This window comes from Microcaecilia unicolor, chromosome 5, assembly GCF_901765095.1.
Source record: "Microcaecilia unicolor chromosome 5, aMicUni1.1, whole genome shotgun sequence".
NCBI lineage: Eukaryota > Metazoa > Chordata > Amphibia > Gymnophiona > Siphonopidae > Microcaecilia > Microcaecilia unicolor.
Genome location: NC_044035.1, coordinates 342,335,723 through 342,363,330, shown reverse-complemented (window position 1 = coordinate 342,363,330; position 27,608 = coordinate 342,335,723). Strand labels below are relative to the sequence as shown.

Genomic DNA, 27,608 nt, shown 5'->3' with positions numbered 1-27,608 from the left:
TGTCAGGAGGCATAGAGCGGCATTTTCGAAAGGAACGTCCAAGTGGCGATTTGGACATCCTTGCAAAATGGCGAAATCCAGGGGTGGAGAAACCTGTATTTTCAAAACAAGATGGACGTCTATCTTTCGTTTCGAAAATACTGTCAGAGACGTCCAAATCCTTAAATTTGGACGTCCCTAGACATGGACGTTTCTGACTTACGGCAATTTTCGAAACCAAAGACGTCCATGTCAAAAACGTCCTAATGCAAGCCATTTGGGTATGGGAGGAGCCAGCATTTGTAGTGCACTGGTCCCCCTGACAAGCCAGGACACCAACCGGGCACCCTAGAAGGCACTGCAGTGGACTTCATAAAATGCTCCCAGGAACAGAGCTCCCTTACCTTGTGTGCTGAGCCCCCCAAAACCTACTAACCACAACTCTACACCACTACCATATAGCCCTTATGGGTGAAAGGGGGCACCTATATATGGGTACAGTGGGTTTGTGGTGGGTTTTGGAGGGCTCGCTGTTTCCTCCACAAATGTAACAGGTAGGGGGGGTTATGGGCCTGGGTCCGCTTGTCTGAAGTGTACTGCAGTACCCACTAAAACTGCTCCTGGGATCTGCATGCACTGTCATGGACCTAAGTATGACATCTGAGGCTGGCACAACATACTTTTAAAGATGTTTTTGAGGGTGGGAGGGGGTTAGTGACCACTGGGGGGAGTAACGGGAGGTCATCCCCGATGCTCTCCGGTGGTCATGTGGTCATTTCGGGCACCTTTTTTTTACTTATTCGTAAGAAAAATACGTCCAGCTGAAAACGTCCAAGTGTTTGTCAGGCATGTCCTTGTTTTTTTCAATTATGGGTCAAAGACGTTCAAGTGTTAGGCACGCCCAAGTCCCACATTCGCTACGCCTCCAATACGCCCCCTTGAACTTTGGATGTCCTTGCGACGGACTGCAGTTGGATACGTCCAAAATCGGGTTTCCATTATACCGATTTGGTCGTCCCTGGGAGGACGTCCATCTTCCGATTTATGTCAAAAGATGGGCGTCCTTGTCTTTCGAAAATGAGCCCATTAGTTTGCCAAATAAGCGATCTTTGCCTTACTTGGTAGGCTGACACCTAACAGTGTGTCAGGACGCACTGCTGGGGGTCAGGCACCACCATTTTGAATGACAGCAGCGCCAGTCAGGAGTGAGTGGGCATCGGGTGGGTTGGGAGGTTCAGGGAGTTGGAGGAGGGGACTCACTAGACTTCTTGGGATTTTTTATATTGGGACGGAGGAGGGGGGTAGGAAGGGAGAACCACTAGTCTACCCGGATGTTTTGTGTGTTGGGAATAAGGGAGTCATGTTGGAGGAGAAAGGGAAGAGGGGTCCACTAGACTACCAGGGTTTATTGGGGGGCAGGTCAAGGCACGAAAGGGGAATGGTCAGTCCACAAGACCACTAGGAATTTTGGGTCATGGTTCAAGGTTCATTTTATTTGATAAGTCGCTTAGGGAAATCCATCAAAGAGGTGAACAATAACTAAAATAATTTCAATACAAAAGACAAATACAATATCCATATAGAAAAAGAATGAAACAATAATACAAAATGCATATAACGTGTCTTCCTGCTGCTGTGCTTCCATGCCCTGATGGTCCATCCAGAATCTTACAGTGCTTTAATCCTCAGATGACCCTCTGGGCTCAATGCAGCATAGTGCAAGGCAGCCTGTGCACTACCAAAATGGGCAGTATTCACAATGGAGAAGGGTAGTTAGTGGGGTTCCTCAGGGGTCTGTGCTAGGACCGCTGCTTTTTAATATATTTATAAATGATTTAGAGATGGGAGTAACTAGCGAGGTAATTAAATTTGCTGATCACACAAAGTTATTCAAACTCGTTAACTCGCGACAGGATTGTGAAAAATTACAAGAGGACCTTACGAGACTGGGAGACTGGGCGGCTAAACGGCAGATGACGTTTAATGTGAGCAAGTGCAAGGTGATGCATGTGGGAAAAAAGAACCCGAATTATAGCTACGTCATGCAAGGTTCCACGTTAGGAGTTACGGACCAAGAAAGGGATCTGGGTGTCGTCGTCGTTAACACACTGAAACCTTCTGCTCAGTGTGCTGCTGCGGCTAGGAAAGCGAATAGAATGTTGGGTATTATTAGGAAAGGTATGGAAAACAGGTGTGAGGATGTTATAATGCCGTTGTATCGCTCCATGGTGCGACCGCACCTTGAGTATTGTGTTCAATTCTGGTCGCCGCATCTCAAGAAAGATATAGTACAATTGGAAAATGTGCAGTGAAGGGCGACTAAAATGATAGCGGGGATGGGATGACTTCCCTATGAAGAAAGACTAAGGAGGCTAGGGCTATTCAGCTTGGAGAAGAGACGGCTGAGGGGAGACATGATAGAGGTATAAAAAATAATGAGTGGAGTGGAACAGGTGGATGTGAAGCGTCTGTTCACGCTTTCCAAAAATACTAGGACTAGGGGGCATGCGATGAAACTACAGTGTAGTAAATTTAAAACAAATCGGAGAAAATTTTTCTTCACCCAACGTGTAATTAAACTCTGGAATTCATTGCCGGAAAATGTGGTGAAGGCAGTTAGCTTAGCAGAGTTTAAAAAGGGGTTGGACGGTTTCCTAAAGGACAAGTCCATAAACCGCTACTAAAAGGACTTGGAAAAATCCAAAATCCCAGGAATAACATGTATAGAATGTTTGTACGTTTGGGAAGCTTGCCAGGTGCCCTTGGCCTGGATTGGCCGCTGTCGTGGACAAGATGCTGGGCTCTTGGGACCCTTGGTCTTTTCACAGTATGGCATTACTTATGTACTTATGTACCTCAGACTTGGCGTTATGGCTCTACTGCTGTGCTCAGCCTGATAGTCTTCAGCATGTTTCTGCATCCGTGTGGTTTAGTTAATCAAATGCATTTCCATGGATTTAAACAGTGTGTGTGCTGAGCTCTAAGGCAAGGCATTGCTCAAGGTTAGCTGCCGCGCAAAACCTTGGGAATTTGAAAAAATTGTTCCATCAAGCTGCACTAACCATACGCAAAGTCTTGCCACACTTTTCTGCATCAAGCCTCTACTCCGCCCTTTCTCCGTACACTTCTCTGCACCTGTACAGAGGGCCCAGTGCAGAAAGCTACCCTAAGCAGAAACATACAGCTACTGCAAGGGGCATATGCACACATTACTGGCACTCTTCCCTCTAAACTGGGCGGGAGTCCTCCAACTGCATTGCTGCCAGTAGGGGGCAGAACTTCAATACTGTATCTTCCATCACTAGGAACAGGCAGGATCCCTGGATTCCTGCAGAACTTGCCTGTCTCTCACTATTGAGAATGTGATAGTGAAACACGGCCCTCTACTGGCAGGACTATAGGTGGAGGACTCCCGCTCAGCTTAGAGAAGAACAGTAATTACTGGGTGCACAATGCACAAAGGGATTCTACACAGAAGTTAGCTTGTGTGGTACACATGAATGCACAATATATTAAAATACATGGTAATCAGTCCATTAGGTATTCCACTGCAATGCTCATGGATTTTTAAAGCACGCACAATGCATGAAATTTACTGCCAGGTCTGGGAGATTAGAAGGCTTAATTGAGAGAATTTAATACCATTTTGTTTCTTTTTTTCTGCAACCATAATAAGTGCCTGCAACTTTAAAATGTACTAGGCTGCGTTTGGTTGCTATTCTTATAAAAAAAAACTCAGGTTAAGTTAGAAGAAGGTTCAGTTAGTGGAGGAGTGGCCTAGTGGTTAGGGTGGTGGACTTTGGTCCTGAGGAACTGAGTTTGATTCCCACTTCAGGCACAGGCAGCTCCTTGTGACTCTGGGCAAGTCACTTAACCCTCCAATGCCGCATTGAGCCTGCCATGAGTGGGAAAGTGCGGGGTACAAATGTAACAAAAAGAAGAAAATGAATCTTTATTTCTCACTAGCAACAGCACAAGAAATGCTCTTGGCATTAGTAGTTTTACAGAACAGAATCTAACAATAGGAAGGAAAGTTTTATTCCTCACTGTCATACAAAGGTCACAGAACAAAGAAAAAGAAAGGAAGAAAGAAATATTCTTAGCTATTGAGAATTAATTTGTACAAGGGGGGGAAGTACCCCCATCATGAAAAATAGACCATGGGAAGGGTACGAAACTCTCTTACCAGCATGGCTACAGGATTGCCAGATTTAAATAATTTTCTCCTCTCAAAACCAGCACCAAACTAGCCCAAAACCACACACCCTGCCCCCGCTGTCATCAACCCCGCCCCTGCCGTCATCAACCCCGCCTCTGCCGTCATCAATTCCGCCCCCGACATAATTAGCCCCGCCTCCCCCAGGGTCAAAAAAATGCACTCGGATGAGAAAAAAAACCGCCTGGCCAAATCGAAAGCCGCCCAAAAAACCACAACCCGCAAACGGCATGAAAAAGCCGCAGTGGGTCGCAGAAAGCCACCCAATGTGGCAACTTTGGTTTTCAGAGTTTCTTTGTCTGCAGCGTCCTTTTATAGGCCTGTAGTGAGCATTCACTTCTTCTCTACCCTGGGCCAATCATAGGTGCTGCATATGTGCTGGAGACTTGTAATTGGGTCTTTCATATATGCTGGAGGCTTGCAATTGGTGTCCTTGCCACACCTCTTCTCAGTAAATTACATTTGTAACAAGTTCTACCAGGTAGCTGAGTTGCCCTAGCAACGGGAGGGAGGCAACATCAGAGTCTGTGATCAGGCAGAAATTCCTGCATGTGATGGCTGACAGAAAAGACTAACAGCCACATACAGAAAAGAAAGATGGGGGATGGGAAACAGTGCAGCATACCAGAAGTAAAAATTTATAGGCAAAAAGAACGGGAGGCAACAGTTCTGTGAACATGTCCGAAAAAAACGAAAGTTCCAGCGCACATCTGCATATTGTTGAACCAGAATGTTGCTCTGCACATACATTTTTGGCTTCACAAAGGTTTTATGTTTAAAGCCATTTTTTGCAAAACTAACATTTGTGCACAGAACATCCTGGGTCAAGCACAGAGGTGTACTGGTACTTTCATTTTTGTTCAGACATGAGCACGTGAAGCTACCCTTAATGCAGAACCTTTGTGTGTATGTGTCCAGCAGGCGTTCCCTGATAGGGCACAAGTTATGTGCGCTTTGAATTTACATCTCATTAGTTTACTGCATCACCACAGTTTACTTTCTTGCTAATTTCGCGGTAGAACCTATGTGCTCAGCCATCGGTGTGTGACTCTACTGCGTGGCTTTTGGCATCAACCCCGGAATACCTAATAGCTTTATCAGAATGGATTTAAATATGCTGTGTACTAATATCTGCCAGAAAATTTGCGGAGTGAGCTTGTGCGCAAAACTCATTTCTACGCAGGGTGCTCAAAACTTTGCGTGGGCAAAGTCGAACTAAGCTGACACAATGATAGCGCATCGCTTTACTGCATCAGTCCCTTACAGACATGCCAAGTTACCCAGTTCCAGGAGGGAGATTTGAGGTCGGTCCTGGTTTTCTGCCAACCTTATCCTGGTGCACTACAAGACCTACAGCACTTCTTTCAATCAGTAGAATCAAGAACTACAAATTCAACACTGCTATGGGATGCGAGTTTAAAATCAGAACTGGTCAAAACATGCTGTGAAAGAAATCAAATTCTAACAAGTCATTAATAAAGATTGCTTTATTCACTACAGTGGATAATGTTAATTGCAAGTGGCAGCCAAAAAAGCAAACAGGAGCCTCACCTTGAGTATTGCGTTCAATTCTGGTCGCCGTATCTCAAAAAAGATATAGCAGAATTAGTAGCATGGAATGTTGCTACTATTTGGGTTTCTGCTAGGGACTTGTGCCCTGGTTTGGCCACTGTTGGAAACAGGATACTGGCCTAGATGGACCATTTGTCTGACCCACTATTGCTATTCTTATGAAGATCAAATCCCAGAGTGACAGTGTCCCCCAATCAAACAGCAATGCTCAAACATTTATAGGCAAAGTTTGCCATAATTACGATGCAGGTTCAGAACTGAGAAAAACTGGATACCGATATCTGCTTTCACTCAAATGTCACAACAGGTGGAAGTTTCCTGAGCACCCACAACATTCTTAATTTAGCAAAGATCTTGTTAATTCTACTTTCAGTAGAACAAACAGTTTACTTCTCTAGTATGCTCAAACTTGCGTTGCAGAGCTAGATCTATTTTAGATTATATTTTCTTAAAGCACAAAAATGTAACTCTTTACTTCCACAATATTATTATGCACCCGAACGTACAGGTGGTCTTGAGCTAAATCCAAAAATCCTTAATATAAATCCCTTATCAGAAAGTAATCAAATCTCATTTAATACATACTACTAAACTTCTAATACCAAGATAACCCATGCAACCCAAAATCCTTCTGTAATACTAATACCAAATGTTTAATCCCCTCTCATTTCCACTATCCATGATGTATTGTAAGCCACTTTGAGCCTGCAAAAAGGTGGGAAAATGTGGGATACAAATGCAATAAATAAATAAATAACACTGCTGGAAATCTATCTTTGCTTTGATCCTGTGCCTCACACCCCTCCCCCATCAGCAAGGCACTCATCCGCCTCTCGGAAAGCAATTGCTTTTCCTTTCGCCTTCTCCCGGGCGACTCTCGATGTTTTCCACGAGCGGCAGCACGCACTGCCTAGATCTCGGGATCCGATTCCAAGGAGATTTACCTCCTCCCCCCCCCAACTCTCCGTCATCAATCAGCGCCCTACCCAGTAGCCATTGCGGTGAGTGAGCATGCGCTTTGCGCACTTGTGGTTGTTCGTCCTCCCTTGCCAACGTGCTCTTCTTCTCTGTGAGCATAAGTATTTAGGAAGTGGAGCGGTGGGAAACGGCGGCTGTTTCCTTGCGGTGCTTTTACTCTGCCTCGTCTCAGTCACGGAATTCAAAAAACATGGCTACCGACGTGAAAAGCAAACTGTCCAAGAACCTGTTGCGGATGAAGGTATTGGGGGGGATTATTATTATAATTATTTGTAGCATTTGTATCTCACATTTTCCCACCAATTCGCAGGCTCAATGTGGCTTACATTTGCCGTAATGGCAGTTGCCTTGCAGACCATCGCCATTTCCGGATAACAGAGTTACAAATAGTATTGCGTTAAGGTGCATACATACTTGGTACTAAACATGTAACATAACATAGTTAGAATGGATCAAATTGTATATAGCACTAGTCAATCGGCAAAAATGATTTTATATATATTAAAACCAGATTTATCCTGTAGCTCAAGACAATAAGTAGTAATCCAGTTTCAAAGTCTTTCTAACCTCTTAATTATTAGTATATACGGCATTAATAGCATAGATACTCCATCCAAAAATTTAAACATATAGTTATTTTTGAACCTCAGTGATGTAAATCGTCCTTTTAAATATAGGAACGATTGAAAAGAACATCCAATTCTTCATAGGTTCTTATTTCTTCCCTTTCTCATTTTCAAGTAATTCTATAAATATATTTACTGCAAAAACTTATCTTAATTTAATGATTTTGTCGGACCCAGGGACGTTTGATCCCCTGGGTCCGACAAAATCATTAAATGAAGATAAGTTTTTGCAGTAAATATATTTATAGAATTACTTGAAAATGAGAAAGGGAAGAAATAAGAACCTATGAAGAATTGGATGTTCTTTTCAAATTGTATATATACATCGTGTGCATACATACATGGTAAAGAATAATACATGATGGTATTGCTTGAAGGTTCCTAAGCAGTGAATTGGATTGTAACGTACATTGGGTCTTCGACTATATAGATTCCCTATTCAGCATACGGTTTAAAGTGGTATTTGCTTAATCATTAATTTCAGTTAATTTCAGAGAGTTTAATCAGTCATGTGATAAAAGTTCGGTTTTGTATATATCGTGTAGGGTGTTTTTTTAGTATTTAAGATTTATTTATTTTTATTTATTTATTTGCATTTGTATCCCACATTTTCCCACCTATTTGCGGGCTCAGTGTGGCTTACAATACATTGTAAAAATGGAAGTGCAGTTGGTTGCAGTACAATTATGGGTTACATTGTGAAGAATTATATAAGACAGAGTAAGTTCAAGATATTCTTAGGGGATCGAATAGTGGATTATAACAGGGGTGAGTTGAGAGGGGGGAAACATAATCGAGGGAATAGGGAGGTCTGACAAATTTGGTCAGTAGGTAGGGTTTAAGCGCGGGAGTAGAGGTTCAGAGAATGTATTGGTGCGCGTCTATGAGATTGCATGGGCTTTATGTGTTTAGCAGTCGCTTTGGAGACATTTTTAGGAGGCTGATGAGGACCAGAGGGTGATATTTTATTTTTCTTACATTTGTACCCCGCGCTTTCCCACTCATAGCAGGCTCAATGCGGCTTACTACTACTACTTAACATTTCTAAAGCGCTACTAGGTTTACGCAGCGCTGTACAATTTAAACGAGGAAGGACAGTCCCTGCTCAAAAGAGCTTACAATCTAAAGGACAGGTAAGCAGTCAATCAAATGGGGGAGTGTAGGTTTCCTGCACCGAGGTAAGTGGTTAAGTGCCGAAAGCTACAGTGGAAGAGGTGGGCTTTGAGTAAGGATTTGAAGATGGGCAGGGAGGGCGCGTGGCGTATGGGTTCGGGAAGTTTATTCCAAGCAGAAGGGGCGGAGTCTGGAGTTGGCGGAGAAGGGTACTGATAGGAGGGATTTGTCCTGTGAGCGGAGGTTACGGGTACTTCTTTGTACCTGGGGCAATGGAGGGTTAAGTGACTTGCCCAGAGTCACAAGGAGCTGCAGTGGGAATCGGACCAGTCAAGATCAAAGTCTGCTGCACTAACCACTAGGCTACTCCTCCACTAGCAACATTCCATGTGCAATCTCAAATAGTAGCAACCACTAGGCTACTCTTCCACTCTTTGGGATTCCGGAATCTTGCTATTCTTTGGGGTTCTACATGGAATGTTGCTACTCTTTGAGATTGTGCATGGAATCTTGTTAATGGGACTTGATATACCACCTTTCTACATTCAAAGCAGTATAGTTTACATAGTATATACAGGTATTTATTTGTACCTGGGGCAATGGAGGGTTAAGTGACTTGCCCAGAGTCACAAGGAGCTGCAGTGGGAATCGAACTCAGTTCCCCAGGATCAATGTCCACTGCACTAACCACTAGGCTATTCCTCCACTAGCAACATTCCATGTAGAAGCCTGCCTTGCAGATCAGCAATGCGGCCGTGCAGGCTTCTGTTTCTGTGAGTACGTGCAGGACGTCAGACTCACAGAAACAGAAGCCTGTGCGGCTGATCTGCAAGGGCAGGCTTCTACATGGAATGTTGCTAGTGGAATAACAACATTCCATGTAGAATCTCAAATAGTAGCAACAGAATCTCAATAGTAGCAACATTCCATGTAGAATCTCAAATAGGGAAATGGAACTTGATATACTGCCTTTCTGAGGTTTTTTGCAACTACATTCAAAGCTGTTTACATATATTCAGGTACTTATTTTGTACCAGGGACAATGGAGGGTTAAGTGACTTGCCCAGAGTTACAAGGAGCTGCCTGTGCCTGCAGTGGGAATCGAACCCAGGACCAAAGTCCACCACTCTAACCACTAGGCCACTCCTTGTTGATCAAGGGGTTTCTTTCCCAACGGAGACTGCTGCAGGGATAATACTTGTTATGCCATCTTCCTCCTCGCTGCACTTTATATAGACCTAATTTCCCCAAGAGAAGTAGGATTGTTCTGCCTTGTATTTAATGGGGTAGAACCAGAACCGGCTCTGTCTCGGGTACAAGCTTAGATTGTGAACCCCCCCCCCCAGGAACAGGGACCTGAACAGTGTGCCTGAGTGTAACTCACTTTAAGCTTCTACTGAAAAAGGTGTGAGCTAAATCCAAATATGTGTGTTTAGATTAGTACTGAATAAGGATGAAGCGATTCTGGACATTTACCTTGATACTTCAGCACACTTTGCTTGGTGTACTAACTCAATACGTGTGATCTGTTTCTGGAAGGCCCATTCCTCCTTTAGTTCTTGGTATGTACAATCTCAGCACACACGTTTCACCACTGGCAAAAGTTGCAGACAGGATTAAAATGTTTAATGTGGTAAAATTATGTTTTCTATTGTTATGGAATTGATATATTTTCTTATTTACATGTATTTACTGATGTTGTATTTTGTGTGTTTTAGGATGTCTTTAAATGTGTGGGCTTACCCTGTAAAAAGACATGACCAAAATCTAACCTAGATCGGAAGTGGCACCATAGTGCTGTTGATGAATAATGTAGTGGGCTGTTGGGATTTTGAGTCAGAAAGGGAATGAGTGAAGGAGTAGCCTAATGGTTAGTGCAGTAGCGTAAAAACCAGAGGAACCTGGTTCAATTCTTTCTGCAACTCTTTGTGACTCTGGGCAAGTCACTTAACCCTCTACTCCCCCAGGTACAAAGTAAGTACTGTATATTATTATATGTAAACTGCTTGGTTCATAACCACAGAAAGGTGGTATATCAAATTTCATTCCCTTTCCTGTTCCTAGCAGTGAGTGTCTTTTTCTCTCCTTTTTTCAGTTTATGCAACGGGGCTTAGATGCAGAAACCAAGAAGCAACTGGCAGAGGAGGAAAAGAAGATAATCAGCGATGAACATTGGTATCTTGATCTGCCAGAGCTGAAGGAAAAGGAGTGAGTCTGAAACTGTGTGTGCAGGAAAAGGATTATTCTCATTTCTCGTTTTTAGGCACATTTTGTCCTATGAGTATCACCTATTGGGAAGGGTCTGCCAGTCTGTCCTTCTATACGCATAGGTTTATTTGCACAAAAACCTGTGCGTTCCATGAAAGAAGGTGGTGCAAAGTTTAGTGTGCCAGTGAAGAGCCTGTCTTCCGCCAGCAGAAGAAGGAGGGGAGAGAGAGATAGACTTAGGTTGCAGTGATAAAGAGTGGAGGAGAGGTTTTCAACCCAGTCCTCGGGGCACACCCAGCCAGTCAGGGTTTTCAGGACTCCTGGGGATATCCTGAAAACCCCGACTGGTTGGATATGCCCTGAGGACTAGGTTGGAAACTTCTGGTGTGTGGTGTACCATGGGGAGAGAGAGACTGAGGCTGCAGTGATTTACCCCCAAATTCTATAAAAAGCACAAAAAATTGCGCATGTAAATTGGGGCACACGTCCAATTTGGACGTGCAGTTTAATTGAATAACAAGCCAATTAGCGCCAATAATTGTTCTTCACAAGCAGTTTTTGCTGCTAATTGGAATTAATAAATTTAGCTGCGGGATCCGCACACAAATTTTATGCATGGGTCCCAAAAGGGGGCGCAGCCATGAGAGGGTCCTGGGCAGATCAATGGCCTTCCTTTAATTTACATGTGTTTATAGAATAAAGGGGATCAGTGTCTTATTTAAGTGCGGGGATTTACACCAAGGTTTCTTTGTTATTATCGGTCGTGCCTAAACGAGTCACGGCTCGCATCACTATTCTATAAACGGCACCTTACTTTAAGCACTGTTTATAGAATAGTGCTTACTGCTATTAGGCACCATTTATAAAATTCAGTCCATAGAGTGAAGTCTGCCATGGGGGAGGAGAGAGCGATGGAGGCTGCAGTGATACGGAGTGGAGTCTGCCATAGAGAACTCTTCCTGCCCACAAAAGAAGATAGGCTTCAGCAGCACAGCCCACTGGCAAGGATCTGCAGGATGTGCCTTCAGCCCAAGGCTTGGAATAAAGTTTAGAAGTTTAAGGGGGGGAGGGTGAAAATGGAGAGGGGAAGAAAGAGAGGGATAAGTATGTGTGAGAGGGACAGCCCCTGAGGGAGTGGAGGGTGGATGGACATAAGAGTCTAGAAGGGAAGATATAGGTCGAGGTGACGGGGAAAGGGATGGAGTGGATGGCAAAGTCTCAGGAGGGTAAGGTGCTACAATGTCTATATGTCAGAAAACACACACATTTTAGCAAAGCATATGGGCATCCATATCCCGAATCTGCACGGGACTACAGATGGCCTGAAATCTGGACGTCCAAGTCTTAAAAGGGATGTCCTTATTTACATCTGTTTTAGAAATATCCGTGCCCTGATGCTCAAAGGAAACTAGGGCATTAGAGGTCGCTAGCACTGGACTAGCGCCTGCGTTTATCTGCGCAGAATGTTCAGAGGCTCAGAGAACTGGAACAAACCGCACAAGTGTCATGCTAATGTAGTCAGGCTCATGTAAATGAGGTCATTTTGTATTCCTCCCCTGCGCTCGGAAAAGAGCGCCCAAAACAAAACTGCCTTACCGCTGCAAAAAAAATAGCACCAGATTGGAAGAGAGGATTTCTCATGATTCTAACCTTCTTCAAAATCTGCTGGTTTTGAATACTTTTGGAGGCAGTAGGAAGCCCTTAAGCTCTGGTCGTGAGAAACGAATATGCACAAGTCACAGCAGACCCAAAAGTGAAAGCACACATTGGTATCTGTTTCCTTTGTTCAAATATAAGCATCCAAGGTTTAAAAAAAAAAATTTAAACGTTTATATTTAGGCTGCAGAAAACAGACACCAACGTATGCTTCGCGTTGGGGTTTTCCGCATGCGCCAAGCACAGTTCTCCCACTGAACTCCCTAATGCTTAACACTATGAGCGCTCCTATATTTGCATCTCACAGCAACACAGCATAACCAATGACCTTACTGGACAATATATAATCTAGATTCCCTTCGACCCTCTTGTTGCCTGATACACACCTACCTCATCAGACCACAATACAACCTGTATTTGTTATCAACCGAATCGGCGAATGCCATTGCGGTACTATGTAAGCTACATTGAGCCTGCAAATAGGTGGTGAAAATATGCGGTACAAATGTAACAAATAAATTAGCATTGAGCATTAAGGAGTTTGTGTTCTGGCGGTATTTTTACAGCATGGTTTGGAACAGCGCCAGAGTTCTGAGCATCTGGGCCTGACAGAACAGCTGACCACTGGAAGGATTAAGGCATAACACCTCCTTAATCCCCCAGTGTTTGCTGTCCCTCTCCCGTGAAACTGGAAGAGGATACCAGGCTGTATGACAGCTTCAGTTATTATGGCTATTCTTAGCAAAGCAGGAAACTAGTCTGAGTAGTGGTTAGTGCAATGGCTTGTAAACCAAGGGACCCAGGTTCAAATTCCACTTTAGTTTTGGGTTTTTTTGTTTATAATTGTGAGCCCTCCAGGAAAAGGAAAATACTTACTGTACCTAAATATATAAGACACCGTCAAGCCTGAAGGTGTTACGCTCTGCTACAGTCCTCCAGAGGTGCAGTCTGCTTGCGCAGGGTATGGGCACTCGAGGATGCGGCGGCCATCTTGGATGGGGTATCGCCAGGTTAGGGAGGCCATCTTGGAGATGGGCGTCTCAGGTGGTGGCAGCCATCTTGGAACTAAGCAGCTTCAGGAAGGAAGCCCATATTTGGGCGTAGAGCATCTCCTCTGATGGGGGCAGCGATCTTGGAACAGCTGCACATGGTTGAGCCTAATTCCTGCACTATTTAAAGCCCTGCTTCCAGTCCTTCCATGCTTCGGTTTCTATTTGCGTAGAGGTTATGGTCTTCATCTGTTCCTGTGTTTTCCTGTGTTCCTGACTTCGGATTGCTTCTTGACTACTCACTGTGTTGCTGCCTGCCCAGACCTCGGGACTGTTTCCTGTTTTTGCTGCTTCGCTGACTCCTTGCTCCGGGACTCTGTCTGCTCGCCCGCCTGTCGGGTCAGTGACCGTGCAACCCCGCCGGTTCCAGAAGTCCTGGTGGCCGCCTGCACCTGAAGCCTCAACTCTCAGGGAACGGCGGTCGCTTCCCAGGTGAAGCTAGGGGTTGTCTGGCTGCCTGACCGAGTGCGGTGTCCCTCCATCTTCGCCGTGCTCAGTCGGGGCACAAGGGCTCACATTCCCAGTCATAACAGAAGGCTATTGAAATGGTGTACATTTAGATACAGTAGGTATATTTCTGTTCCTGGAGGGTTCACAGTTACAAAAACAAAGAGCTAAAGAGGGATTTGAACCTGGGTCCTTTGGTTTACAGTCCATTATGCTAAGCACTAGGCTGCCTCTCTCAGTTCAGCATGGACATCTGTGTGGCCGTTTTCTAAGGATGCTGTTATACCGACGTCCATGTTCCCTGTTTGCCCCCATTCAAAATTTGGATGTTTCCGTTTGTAAAACGAATGTTCATGCTGGACGTTTCCAGGGCCTGGACATCCATCTGAAGTATTTTCAAACGCCCATTTGATACATTTTGACTTGGACGCCCTTTCGAAAACGCCCCTCCTCATCACTTCACACCCAGTTGCCCACGTAAATGCACCATTTTGTCACACTGTAAGTATGCAGTTTTCAACTTCTAATAAAGCTATGAAACTGTTTTCAGCAATAATAAATTACAGGGTCATAATCGCACAGTATTATAAAAATGCATAAGATACAGCCACCCATCAACTAAATCCAACTCCATGTGTAAGAAGAGGATGATTATCCCTCAAGAACTGTAACAGCCCTAAAGAATCTCGTGGCCATGGCAGCCAAGCAAAAATTTGGTTGGACCCCATTGAATTAATTGAATTTGGTTGAGCCGTCGATTCAGTGCTTGCCAAGTGGAAGCTCCTTATTCAAGGTCAACCCTTCAGGGTGCCCACAGTGAGCGTGTATGAAAGAGGCTAGCATACAGTCATGTGAAAGCAAATCACTTTCAGATTTGGTTGATCATGTCAAAGACAGTATTTGGGAAGCTAGTGCAGCCAGTACTCGCATTTATGATATGAAATAACTTTGTTTAATTTTGCCTACTCTTTCCTTTTCATCATGCTCAAGTGGCTAAACTGATTTGATTTGAATTAGGATAGTGAAGGTTGGAGTGAGAGGGGCAAGGAGCCATTTTGTTTTGGGCTTTTACTAACATAGTAGATAACGGCAGAAAAAGACCTGCACGGTCCATCCAGTCTGCCCAAGAAGATAAATTCATATGTGCTACTTTTTTTATTTGTACTGTCCTCTTCAGTGCACAGACCGTATAAGTCTGGCCAGCCTTATCCCCGCCTCCCAACCACCAACCCTGCCTCCCAACCACCAGCTCTGGCACAGACCGTATAAGTCTGCCCAGCACTATCCCTGCCACCCACCACCGGCTCTGGCACAGACCGTATAAGTCTGCCCAGCACTAGTCCCGCCACCCAACCACCAGCCCCGGCACAGACCGTATAAGTCTGCCCAGCACTAGTCCCGCCTCCCAACCACCAGCCCCAGCACAGACCGTATATGTCTGCCCACACTAGCTCCGCCTCCCAACCACCAGCCCCAGCACAGACCATATATGTCTGCCCACACTAGCCCCGCCTCCCAACCACCAGCTCTGCCACCCATTCTAGGCTAAGCTCCTGAGGATCCCTTTCTTCTGCACAGGATTCCTTTATGTTTATCCCACGCATGTTTGAATAAAACTTTATTTAAAAAAAATAATAAAGAAACGTGTAAGAAAAACACACAAGATAAAGCTACATATTATTACATGAAAGTCCCACTTCAAGAGAGACCAAAATGAGATTCAAGAGAGAAAAACAAATTCCAAATTACTCCAAATAACCACAGGCATGAAGAAATAAACATCTGACCCTAACTCAAGACAGCTGCTTAAATCTATTTATAGAAACATTATTCCACATTCCGAGCAATAGCGTTATCTATGAGAAAATTCTCCAGATGAATAGGATCTAAAAAATGTGTTTTCTATGTTACCAGGCGTTTACAAGGAAACCTCTTAACGCTTTTCAGTTTATTGCATCTGATAATTTGAGCTTACTTTTGTTTATTTGTTTTCTCTATCCTCAAGGTCTTTTATCATAGAAGAAAGAAGTTTTGTACTTTGCGAAGACCTGGTTTATGGCAGAATGTCCTTCAAGGGGTTTAATGCAGAAGTTGAGGTATTTTCTTTAGCATACCTCCACTGCTCATAGCTTACTCATCGAAGCTCATATGACTAGACTCAAACGTATAGTGTTTGATTTCCTGGCTGTCCATTGTACTCAGAACAGTCATCTCCAGCACCACAACTCAAATGCCTCAATGCTTTTTCATGTTCCAACATTTGCCTCTATACAGTGTAACAGGAAAAAAAAAAGTTGTTTGTATAATTCAAATCTTTGTTAGTAATACTACTACTATTAAACATTTCTATAGCGCTACTAGACTTACGCAGCGCTGTACAAATTAACATGAAAAGACAGTCCCTGCTCAACAGAGCTTACAATCTAAATTGGACAGACGAACAGACAGCTAGGGGTGGGGAAATTGCAGTGGTAGGGGTGATAAGTGAGGGTGTTGAGTAAGAGAGTCATGGTTAGGAGTCGAAAGCAGTAGTGAAGAGGTGGGCTTTAAGCCTAGACTTGAAGACAGCCAGAGACTGAGCCTGACGTACTGGCTCAGGGAGTCTATTCCAGGCATAGGGAGCAGCGAGATAGAAGTAACGGAGCCGGGAGTTAGCAGTGGGGGAGAAGGGGGACGACAGGAGACATTTACCCAGCGAACGGAGTTCACGGGGAGGAGTGTAGGGAGAGATGAGAGCGGAAAGGTACTGAGGAGCTGCGGAGTGGATGCACTTGTAAGTCAAAAAGAGATGTTTGAACCCTATGCGGAAGCGGATAGGGAGCCAGTGAAGCGACTTGAGGAGAGGGCTAACGTGAGTATAGCGACTCTGGCGGAATATAAGACGCGCAGCAGAGTTTTGGACAGATTGAAGAGGAGATAGATGGCTGCGCGGGAGACCAGCGAGAAGCAAATTGCAGTAGTCTAGGCGAGAGGTGATAAGGGTGTGGGTAAGGGTTTTGGTAGCGTCCTCGGAGAGGAAAGGGCGAATTTTGTTAATATTATAGAGAAAGAAACGACAGGTTTTGGCAATCTGCTGAATATGAGCAGAGTAATATCACAAGACTTGAAAATCTTCTCCAAACCCTTCATTGCAACTCTGTCTTAACTGTGCATGCTGATTACTTGTTGGTCAGGGATGATGGGTGACTTTTCCCGGGTAACAACTAACGCAAGAGTCGATCAGCAAGGCTCAACTTTTTTTCTGTCAGTGTGGATCATAGCAGCTTTAATGTTTCCTTTGCAGCGTATATGTGACCTAACAAGAAAAGGACAACCCAGCAGAGTCCTTTAGGAAGGCCAAAAGATTTTTTTTTTTTTTCTGACCCTCCGTTCGTTATAGGGAGTTCTTCCTGTGGTTTTGTTTACATTCTGCTATCAATTTTTGTCAGACTGGACCCCATTGAATTAATTTCTTGTATATTTTGCCTTGATGAGGCACTTTGAGCAAAAAAATGCAAGTTGTTATTATTATTAGCATTTGTATAGCGCTACCAGATGCACGCAGCACTGAACACCTGACACAAAGAGACAGTCCCTGCTCAAAAGAGCTTACAATCTAAATAATACAGACAGACAAGACAGTTATGGGTGAGGGAAGTAATGGGTGAGAAGGACGGAAGGGACAAGGGGAGGGCAATTGAGTAGTGGCTAGGAACTAAAAGCAGCCATGAAAAGGTGGGTTTTCAGCATAGATTTGAAAACAGGTAGAGATGGAGCTAGACGTATAGGTCCAGGAAGTCTATTCCAGGCATAAGGTACCACGAGAGAAAAGGAACGAAGCCTGGCGTTAGCAGTGGAGGAGAAGGGGGATGACAAGAGGGATTTGTCCAGTGAGCGGCGTTCACGGGGAGGAATGTAGGGAGAGATGAGAGTAATGGGTAATGGTGGGCTGCAGAATGGATGCATTTAAAGGTCAGTACGAGAAGTTTAAACTGTATGCGTAAGCGGACAGGGAGCCAGTGAAGTGACTTGAGGAGTGGGCTAGTGTGGGTATAACGATTCTGGCGGAAAATAAGTCATGCCGCAGAATTTTGGAGAGGAAAGAGATGGCTGAGTGGAAGACCAGTGAGAAGTAAATTGCAATAGTCCAAGCGACAGGTGACAAGGGTGTGGATAAGGGTTCTGGCAGCATATTCAGAAAGGAAGGGGCAAATTTTGCTAATGTTGTAGATAAACAACAGGTTTTGGCGATCTGTTGAATATGTGCAGAGAAGGAGAGAGAGGAATCAAAAATGACTCCAAGGTTACGAGCCGAGGAGACAGGATGTGAGAGCCATTAACAGAGATAGGGGAAGTGGGTTTAAGGGGAAAAATGAGAAGTTCAGTTTTGGTCATGTTGAGCTTTAGATGGCGTTGAGACATCCAAACAGCAATGTCGGACAAGCAGGCTGAGATTTTGTCCTGGATCGAGGTTGAAATTTCAGGGGTGGAGATGTAGATCTGAGAGTCATCAGCGTAAAGATGGTACTGAAAGCCATGGGATAAAATCAGGGTACCAAGGGAAGAGGTATAGATGGAGAAAAGGAGGGGTCCAAGGACAGAACCCTGAGGCACACCAACAGAAAGCGGGATAGAAGTTAACCCCCTGAATGCTGCAGAACCTTTTTTTTCCTCCAGGTATGCAACCACCCGGTGCAGGACCAGGGACATATCCGTGCAGCACTTCTAATCGGGGAAGGTTTCTGGTGCAAACTGATGGCTTTAGTGCAAGTGGGATGACTGAGGGAGGGGGTTTTGACAGTAGAGTGTATGCTGCTGATGTTCCTTGTCACTCGTGTGCAGAACAGGAAGCGGACATAGGGCCCCTTTGAGCATGGCTGTGGGGCAGTTGCTCTATTTGCGTCGCACTGAGTCCACTAACAACGGGAACTGTATGCAGGAAAAGCAGTGTAGCTCACAAGAAGCAGCATTTCCTACTCAAAGGCAACTCTGCTAAACAAGATATAATGCACTGAAATGCCACTCCTAGACCAGCTGTATTTTTTCACTGAACCAGCTTAATTTTTATTTTTTGTCCAGTCTTGCTGCAATGCAGCAGTTAGTTTAACCTATTATTGATCGATTAATCGAACCCTAACATGTAACATGGAATTTGTCAGCAGACAAAGACTGGGATATCCAGCTTGCCCCATTGTTCTGGTCTATGCCGCTAAGGAGATATTTATACATAACCACTGTCTTGCAATATTTATAGATATACAATATCTATAACTATTGTAGCATGCAGGGGGTCCACCGCCAGCAGGTGCATGCAGTAGTTCCTTTTATCTTGCTACACCATATGCCTGGAATAGACTGCCTGAGTGGGTACGTCAAGCTCCATCTCTGACCGTCTTCAAATCTAGGCTAAAAGCCCACCTTTTTGGTGCTGCTTTTAACTCCTCACCCTTACTCACTTGTTCAGTACCCTTATTTTATTATCCCCACCTTAGTCATTCCCTTATCTACTTATTTGTCCTGTTTGTCTGTCCTAATTAGATTGTAAGCTCTGTCGAGCAGGGATTGTCTCTTCATGTTCAAGTGTACAGCGCTGCGTACATCTAGTAGCGCTACAGAAATGATTAGTAGTAGTAGTCCATAATAAAGCCTCAGCGTTCTGCCAAGAAAAACGGGTCCTGATTCTGGGCCACCTTCTTACTCGGGGTGAACAAACAAATTCAGCATCCAGTCATCAACAAGGCACTATATACTTTAAGATTAGATTGTAAAGTCCACAATATAAGTTCCAACCCCTGGATTCCTTCCCTTGCAACTTATAATCCTGGAATTTTAAAGGTCCACAAGTCATATGCAAATCGGTGCCTGGAAAAATCTAGTACCTTCTTTAGTCTGTTCTCTGGTTTGGGCTCAATAGGCACTATCCCCCACCCTATAGCTGTTAATCAGAAAGCTGTAAGTTGTAGCAGGTAACTGGGAATCCCCTTTTCTCACTTACCTCCATACTTTGGGGTTCTAGCTAATTGGCTGCATCGGAGCAGTCCATAAACTCTCTGCTTCTGACATTTTGATCCTTCTCTTATATCATAGGCCACTCCGTCTCCATAGGAGTAGGTTCCTTGAGCCTTTTGGGTCTTGTTAGAAACTCTACCCCCTTGAATCTGCTGGGAGCCATTACATACTGGTTTGCGGATCCAGGGAGGCTCATCTTCCTCAGGGCTTCTCTTCACGAACCCTACCCATGCAAAGTTTCCCGGCTATCTGTAACCTCCTCCCCTCCAGCCTGGGAATTCCTTGTCCAGTGGTGTACTCGATGTTTCAAGAACCTCTGCTCTTCGTGGGAAAGCAGTCTGACAGATTCATGGGCTGGGGCATGGGCATCCTCCTGAATTGAACAAAATTAGTTACAGATATGGATATGTCTGTCGTGGAGCTAATGTCAATCCAGTGCTTTGAACTCTGCCCTCTCCTACCACGGGAAAAGGCAGTCCTCCCTCACCTAGAAAAGATCACATATCCTGCATGGAAAGGGCCACTCATGCATGTAATGGTTACTGATAAGTTCACAAGTTCAATTCTCAAGATATTTTTTCAAATTTTCTTTTCAGAAGCTAATGATAACAATGAACGCCAAGAACAAGGCAGAAGAGGAGGAGGAGGAGGAGGAAGAGAAAATGGAAGCTGATATATCAGATGAAGAAATGGCCAGAAGGTATACTGCATGCTCTAGGATACATCTAGGAAAGAGAATTGTGTGTGAAAATTTCATTTATATACATTATACATGGGGGTTGATGTCTTTACTGCATGACACTCGTTTGGGGGAGGAGCAGCTCTTTGGGCTGGATTTCCCTTATGGACCAAACAGCTGTATGTAGAGAGAGAGAGAGAGTGGGAACAGAGTCAGGCTCTTCTCAACAGACCAAAGATGCTGAGTGTGAATAACAAATTTTAATAGAAGATGACTCAGCATGGTACCATCTTTCGGCACTGTAAGTGCCTTCTTCAGGAGTCTTGGTAAACGTGTCTGACAATCTTTATCTTCATTAAAGAGTCTTTGAAAAATGAAACGTGGTGGTCTTTACAAAGACCTTTGGTGAGTATTGCGAGTGCTGTCGCTTCTAGGTGCCGTGGCAGACACGTTTACCAAGACTCCTGAAGAAGGCACTTACAATGCCGAAAGATGGTACCGTGTTGAGTCTTCTTTTAAATTTTTTATTTATAACCATTTAAATTTTTACAAGCGATAAAACAACTTGCTGGAAATACAGAGAAAGTAATATGTAGGAATTATTGCAGTCAGGTAATTCTATTCTCGTCCTTAGACCACTAAATAGGGAGAGTGAAACAAGACAAGGAGATCAATTAAACAGTAAACAGAAAAAAAAATGTGGTATTAACCTGATTATCCCCAGATATTACTCGTCTAATTCATTATTCCACATTGATCATCTGGTTGGCTTCTTCAAGGCCAATACGGTGTATAGTCAAATCATTTCATTGAAAACATACTTATTGTCCAATATTAGTTAGAAATAATACATCTGATTACATTTTTTCTCTTTTAAAAACCAGAAGTTATTTAACAATACATATACTTAAGTCTCTAATTCAAATCACACTGATTAAAGTAATCCCAGAGTGTTGAGTCATTTTTATTAAAATTTGTCATTCATACTCAGCATCTTTGGTCTGTTGAGAAGAGCCCGACTGTGTTCTCTCTCTCTCTCTCTCTCTCTCTCTCTCTCTGAATTGAAAAACATTGATATGCAGGAATGGCAGAACAGCAGTTGTGTACACATTCATTATTTTTAATATAGTGCGTGTAATGTAATATCCACACATACATAGATATGTTATATATGTGTGTAATAGATATAGACATACATCCTGTGTGTCCTTTTACTTGTCAATGTAGGAGGTAGGATCTGATTCACTGAGTGTTTTCGCCATGGACACAAAGTGGAAGAAAAGCCTTAGCGCATCAATCTTATTAACTAAACTGCACATGCAGTGAAAGTGCTTCATCCAGGTTTGGTATTAATTGTTTTCCTTCTAAACTCTTCAGGTATGAGACCCTAGTAGGATCAATCCGGAAAAAATACACAAAAAAGAGAGACCAAAGTGCACTAGCCAATAACGAGGAGAGCGGTAACGACCAAGACACCAAACCGAAAGAAAAAAGAAGCAGAGGCTGGTGGCACATAAACTGATGGATGTATCAAGGGCCCACCTTGTCGGATGTATTACGGATTTCAGATTTATTTGACGGAATCTGGTGCCTTCCGTGGTGGTAACACTGTCAGAGGGTATGTCGGATTAGACCGTGGTAGCAAAATTAAGAGACTTAACAGATTTGTTGGAGCACAACAGTCCACCTCGTTGGATATCCTTGAAGGCTTATGCCCCGTTAAATCTGTAAGTCTATAAGCTGCCACATGTCCGTTTTGCTTCTAGAATCTGAAAAAGCCCACCCTCTGGAAGCGAAGAAAAAGTTTTTAAACCCCAAGTTGTGCAGAGAAGATCCTGATTCGAGTGTGTTTGGTGGAGCCTTTAGTCTGTTGTCCTGAATAATCATTGATCTCTTTAAAAGGCAGCTACCGCAGCAAAATAAAGGAAATGTTTATCGGGTGACTGCTGAAGGTGTCTGTTCCCCGTCAAGGGACCAGGATGAACTGGCATCACTAAAGAACTCCGTTTTTAGAGCTAAATGTTTGTGTGTTTGTGTGTGATATAAATTGTCTTCTGTCACCTTCCCAGCCAATAATCTTTTCCTCTGTTCTCTCATGAGAGCTGCCCATAAAGTAAAATTGTTCTGATGTAAATGTCCATCTTATGACGGACATATTCTTTTATGAAAAAGTGTATGCTTGTGATGGATATTATATATCCTTTTCTTATCAGGTTTTTTTTTTTTTTGAGCATGGGCATTGTAGCCCCTCTACCTGTTCGAGCATTGAAGATCATCTTTGTTTTGAAAAATGTCTCATTTTCAGGCCCTTCTGGTCATGTACTTTTAATAGTCAAGGTGGGTTTACAACATTCTGCCTTCAGGGTCATTCCACAGTCCGAGTGGCCGAAGTGCCTAATGTGAATGGCAGCAGAATTTGGAACAGTAAAGGTCATTTTTTTTTTTTTTTTAACTGTTGATTAGCTGAGTTACATAAATGAGTCTTAGGAGCATTTTCTCCTTTGCTCGTCACATGCTGATTCCTGCTGTGCACTTCAGAGGTCCCTGCTGATTGTGAGCCTTCAGGTATATACTCTGAACAGGAGTCCTATGGAGCCCTCTGCTGAAAATTAAGTTTTAAAAATAATGTTATAAAAGTAGGGGACAGAGGGGTGTGCGGTTGTCAGTTCTTACACCTAGAAACAAGTGGCCGTCTCCTACATAGCTGTGTTAAAATGCTGCTTTAAAAAATCCATTCCTGTAATGTGTATTTGCCCCTTTGTACAGGCAGGTGCATCATTTCAGCCAGTATCAACAGCTGGATACGTTGCTCAAGTTGGTTGACAGGAATTTTAAAAGAAGGGTAGGAATTTCAGTTCGATTTATTTGGCTTTGCTTTTCAAAGTGGAGGAGTGGCCTAGTGGTTAGGGTGGTGGACTTTGGTCCTGAGGAACTGAGTTGGATTCCCACTTCAGGCACAGGCAGCTCCTTGTGACTCTGGGCAAGTCACTTAACCCTCCATTGCCCCATGTAAGCCGCATTGAGCCTGCCATGAGTGGGAAAGCGCAGGGTACAAATGTAAAAAAAAAAAAAAAGATTTTGTGCAGCATATTCTTAGATGATGTTTAATACTATGAAGTGTTTTTAAGTTCTGTGTCAACAGGACAAAGGTCCTTGAACCAAATAAATGGGAAAACCTTTTGGCTGAAATGCCTTGGCTTTCACTTCTTGCCTGATTACAGAGAGAGTTACCAGACAATCCTCGCTTAAAATTCAAGCAGCAGCAGCAGTGCCCCCGGGCTCTTGTGATTTGATTTAGGTTATATTTTTATTTATTTGTGTTTGCTTATGTGCCTAACACTTTCATATTTAGGTGAACTACATTAAATTGAATTCATAAGATACAATTTTATATATAAATACAGTTTGTACTAAAAAAAACAATAAAAAATAACTGAGTACCTAAATTTATACTCAGAATTTCACTGTACACCTAACTTTAGAAGCATAAAAAGTAGGTGAGAACAGAAGTGTGTGTGTGGGGGGGGGGGGGGGGGGGATTAGTACTTTCAGCACCAGGCTCATAAATCTAGGCATATGAACGACAGGCCTAAATTGTATAAGTGTAACTTGTTTTCTACTGGGTATACTGGAGCTGTAACATCTTAAAAGAAATTTATAATGAAAAAATTCAAGTTATTTTTTTCTCCTATACTGGTATATTTTCAATGGTGCCTGTTTATATGCGCCATAGTTGGTATAAGGGGAAGGCTATCATAGGGGCGGAGCCCCACTCATGAGTATTTGTAACTTTTTTTCCTACAAAAAAAACACTGCATATACTATTCATTTTATTTGTTCACTTTAAAATGTGTTTAAACATTTACATATATTAATTGGCATTCTGCAAAGTTATCGCACAGTTTTTACAGAATTTTGAAACGTGTCAGTGGAACAATGCATAACTGAGATGATGTCACCATGCCAGAGCATGGCCTCTCCCCCCCCCCCCCCCCCCCCCCCCCCCCCACCCCCCCCCCCCACTTCCCTGCTTTCCTAAATCAACTCAAAAACCTTCAGATAACAGTATATTTCTTTCACTCTGTTGGGAATCTTGGGTCACTAAGGTATCATCATGTTATCATTTGCCAATTTTTTTTTTTTTAATCCCTACATACAATTTCAAGGTATGGAATAACAAATGAAATTATAAATACAATTCCAGAGTACAACAGAATCAAATATTTGGACCTTTACAGAGAATGTGGTTGTAAATACATGTGCCCTTCATCGGGACATCGTAAATAGGGTCATGCATTGTGATATACTACCTTCATGTGGTATCAAAGCAGTTTCCAATATGTAGAGTTACTTTCTCTGTCAGTGTGCTCACAATCTGAGTTTTAATTAGATTGGATTATTTTTTCGTATTTATATATGTAATCAGTTGTAAAAGTAACTACTATTTTATTTATTTAATACATTTACACCCCACATTTTCCCACTAGTTGTAGGCTCAATGTGGCTTACACAGAACCGGAGGGTAGGCTACAGTTTAAAAAGCACAACTAAACAATGTAATGATAAGATAATAGACATATATGTATCATATAAACAACAAAGAATAACAAGGGTAATACAAGGCAATAGGGTCCATGAATGTTGCTGAATCCAGGAAGAAGTAAGATTAGGTTGAGGCTGGGAGGGAAGCCTTCTTGAACCCGTTGGTCCTCAATAATTCTGAGTTGATTTTAAGGATTTGGGTAAAGCATTCCATAGTTGTGTACCTATGAAGGAAAAGTTGGAGGCGTAGGTAGATTTGTATTTAAGGCCACTGCAGTCTGGATAGTGTAAATTAAGGTAGGATCGGGAGGAACTGGTACTGTTTCTGGGTGGTAAATCCAGAAGATCTAACAAGTATTCGGGAACTTCTCCATAAATGATCGGGAACTTCTCCATAAATGATGCTGTGAATAAACTGAAGTTCAACTTGCATATACTCAATGTGATCCTGTCTGAACTGTCTCTCAGTTACCACACGTTACTACCATACAGTGTAGCACCAGTGGACAATTTTTTAAAAATCATCAATTAGACTAATCATATGTAAATGTAATCAGGGAAATGGGGATGGAATTTGACATACTACCTTTCTGTGGTTACAATGAAAGCAGTTTATATATTTAGGTACTTATTTTGTACCTGGGGCAATGGGAGAAGTATGGGGCCCATTTACTAAGCTGCGTAGGCACCTACGCGTGCCAATTTGGAACTACAGTCCGGCTACTGCGTGGCCCGGGCGGTAATTTCAAATGTTTTTTACACTCGTCCACTACGTTTGCCGGAAAATTTTCCAACACATGGCACTAATGGCAGTGTACGCGTGCTGATGATTACCACCCAGTTAACGTGTGAGACAATGAGGGGCATAATTGCAAACGCCCATCTCCATGGGCGTCTATCTCCGAGAACGGGTATGTGAAGGGGCAGGACAGACCGTATTTTGGAAAAAAAATGGGCGTCCATCTTTTTTTGTTCGATAATACGGTTTATGCCGGGCAAATGCATCGGATTTGTGTGGATTTGAGCTGGGCGGTATCGTTTTTCAGTGATAATGGAAACCGAAGGCGCCCAGCTCAAAAACAAACAAATCCAAGGCATTGGGTCATGGAAGGGGCCAGGATTCGTAGTGCACTGGTCCCCCTCACATGCCAGGACACCAACCGGGCACCCTAGGGGGCACTTGTAACAATTAAAAAAAAATTAAAATACCTCCCAAGTCCATAACTCCCTTCCCTTGGATGCTGAGCCCCCCAAATCCCCCCTCCAAACCCACTGCCTACAACTCTACACCATTACCATAGCATTTATGGGTGACGGGGGGCACCTAGATGTGGGTACAGTGGGTTGTGGGGGCGGTTTGGAGCGCTCCCATTTACCACCACAAGTGTAACAGGTGTGGGGGGGGGGGGGGGGGGCTGGGTCCACTTGACTGACGTCCACTGCACCCACTAACAGCTGCTCCAGGGACCTGCATACTGCTGTGATGGAGCTGGGTATGACATTTGAGGCTGGCATACAGGCTGGTAAAAAAAAGTTGTTAAAGTTGTTTTTTTTTTTTTTTTGGGTGGGAAGGGGTTAGTGACCACTGGGGAGTCAGGGGTGGTTATCCCCGATTCCCTCCAGTGGTCATCTGGTCATTTAGGGCACTTTTTTGGGACTTGTTCATGAAAAAAAAGAGTCCAAAACAAGTGACCCAAATTTACGCTAAAAACGCCTTTTTTCGATTATCGGCCAAGGGCACCCATCTCTGCCGATAAACATGCCCCAGTCCCGCCTTCACCATGTCTCCGACACACCCCCATCAACTTTGCTGGTTTCTGAGACAGATTGCAGTTGAAGACGCCCCAAAATCGGCTTTCGATTATACCGATTTGGGCGCCCACGGGAGAAAGACGCCCATCTCCCGATTTGGGTCGAAATATGGGTGTCTTTCGAAAATAAGCTGGAATGGGTAGCGGTAAGGTCTTGGGTCCAAAATGGACGCACGCCAATTTTTATTTTGCTGCGTGTCCATTTTTGTCCAAACAAGGCCTTTTTTGCAGTTGCGCTGAAAAATGGACCTGCGCTTCCAATATAGGTGTCTACACCAGTGCAGGCCATTTTTCAGCGCACCTTAATAAAAGGACCCCTAAGTGATTTGCCCGGGGTTAGAAGGAGCTTCAAGTGGGAATTGAACTCTGTTTCCTTGGCCCCTGCACTAACCATTAGGCTGCTCCGCTCAATCCATAATCAAGCCGGTGTATCCCATTTATTAATTAATAGGACGGTAGCAACAACAGCACATCAATGAAAGGACAGCAGTTGAACTGTGCACACAAGGGGAGAGCCAGTCAAGTGCTTGCTTATAAGCAGAGCATGTGCTTACAGCTGGTTTGCTTTACCAACAGGATTGCTCATTAAAGTCCTGTGGTAGAAAAACAGGTTACTTCCTGTTCCGGGGCAGAGGGAGCATGAAAACGAAGAGCCGGCAGGCGCGCGGCACCCCCCCCCCCCCCCCCCCCAGTGGCGTGCACCCAGGGGGGGTTCTTTCACTGGGGGGGGGGGGGGGCGCATCG

At 43.7% G+C, this 27,608-nt stretch overlaps 1 protein-coding gene across 1 annotated transcript; it reads left to right on the top strand.

The window, feature by feature from the left end:
• Positions 1-6,780: 6,780 nt before the first annotated feature.
• MPHOSPH6 (M-phase phosphoprotein 6) lies at positions 6,781-23,463 on the top strand. Its single transcript, XM_030204520.1, has 5 exons — positions 6,781-6,986; positions 10,580-10,692; positions 15,850-15,940; positions 20,429-20,532; positions 21,889-23,463. Exons 1-5 carry the CDS (start codon positions 6,936-6,938, stop codon positions 22,031-22,033), a joined length of 504 nt encoding a protein of 167 aa, XP_030060380.1. The 5' UTR covers positions 6,781-6,935; the 3' UTR covers positions 22,034-23,463.
• The last annotated feature ends 4,145 nt before the right edge of the window (positions 23,464-27,608 follow it).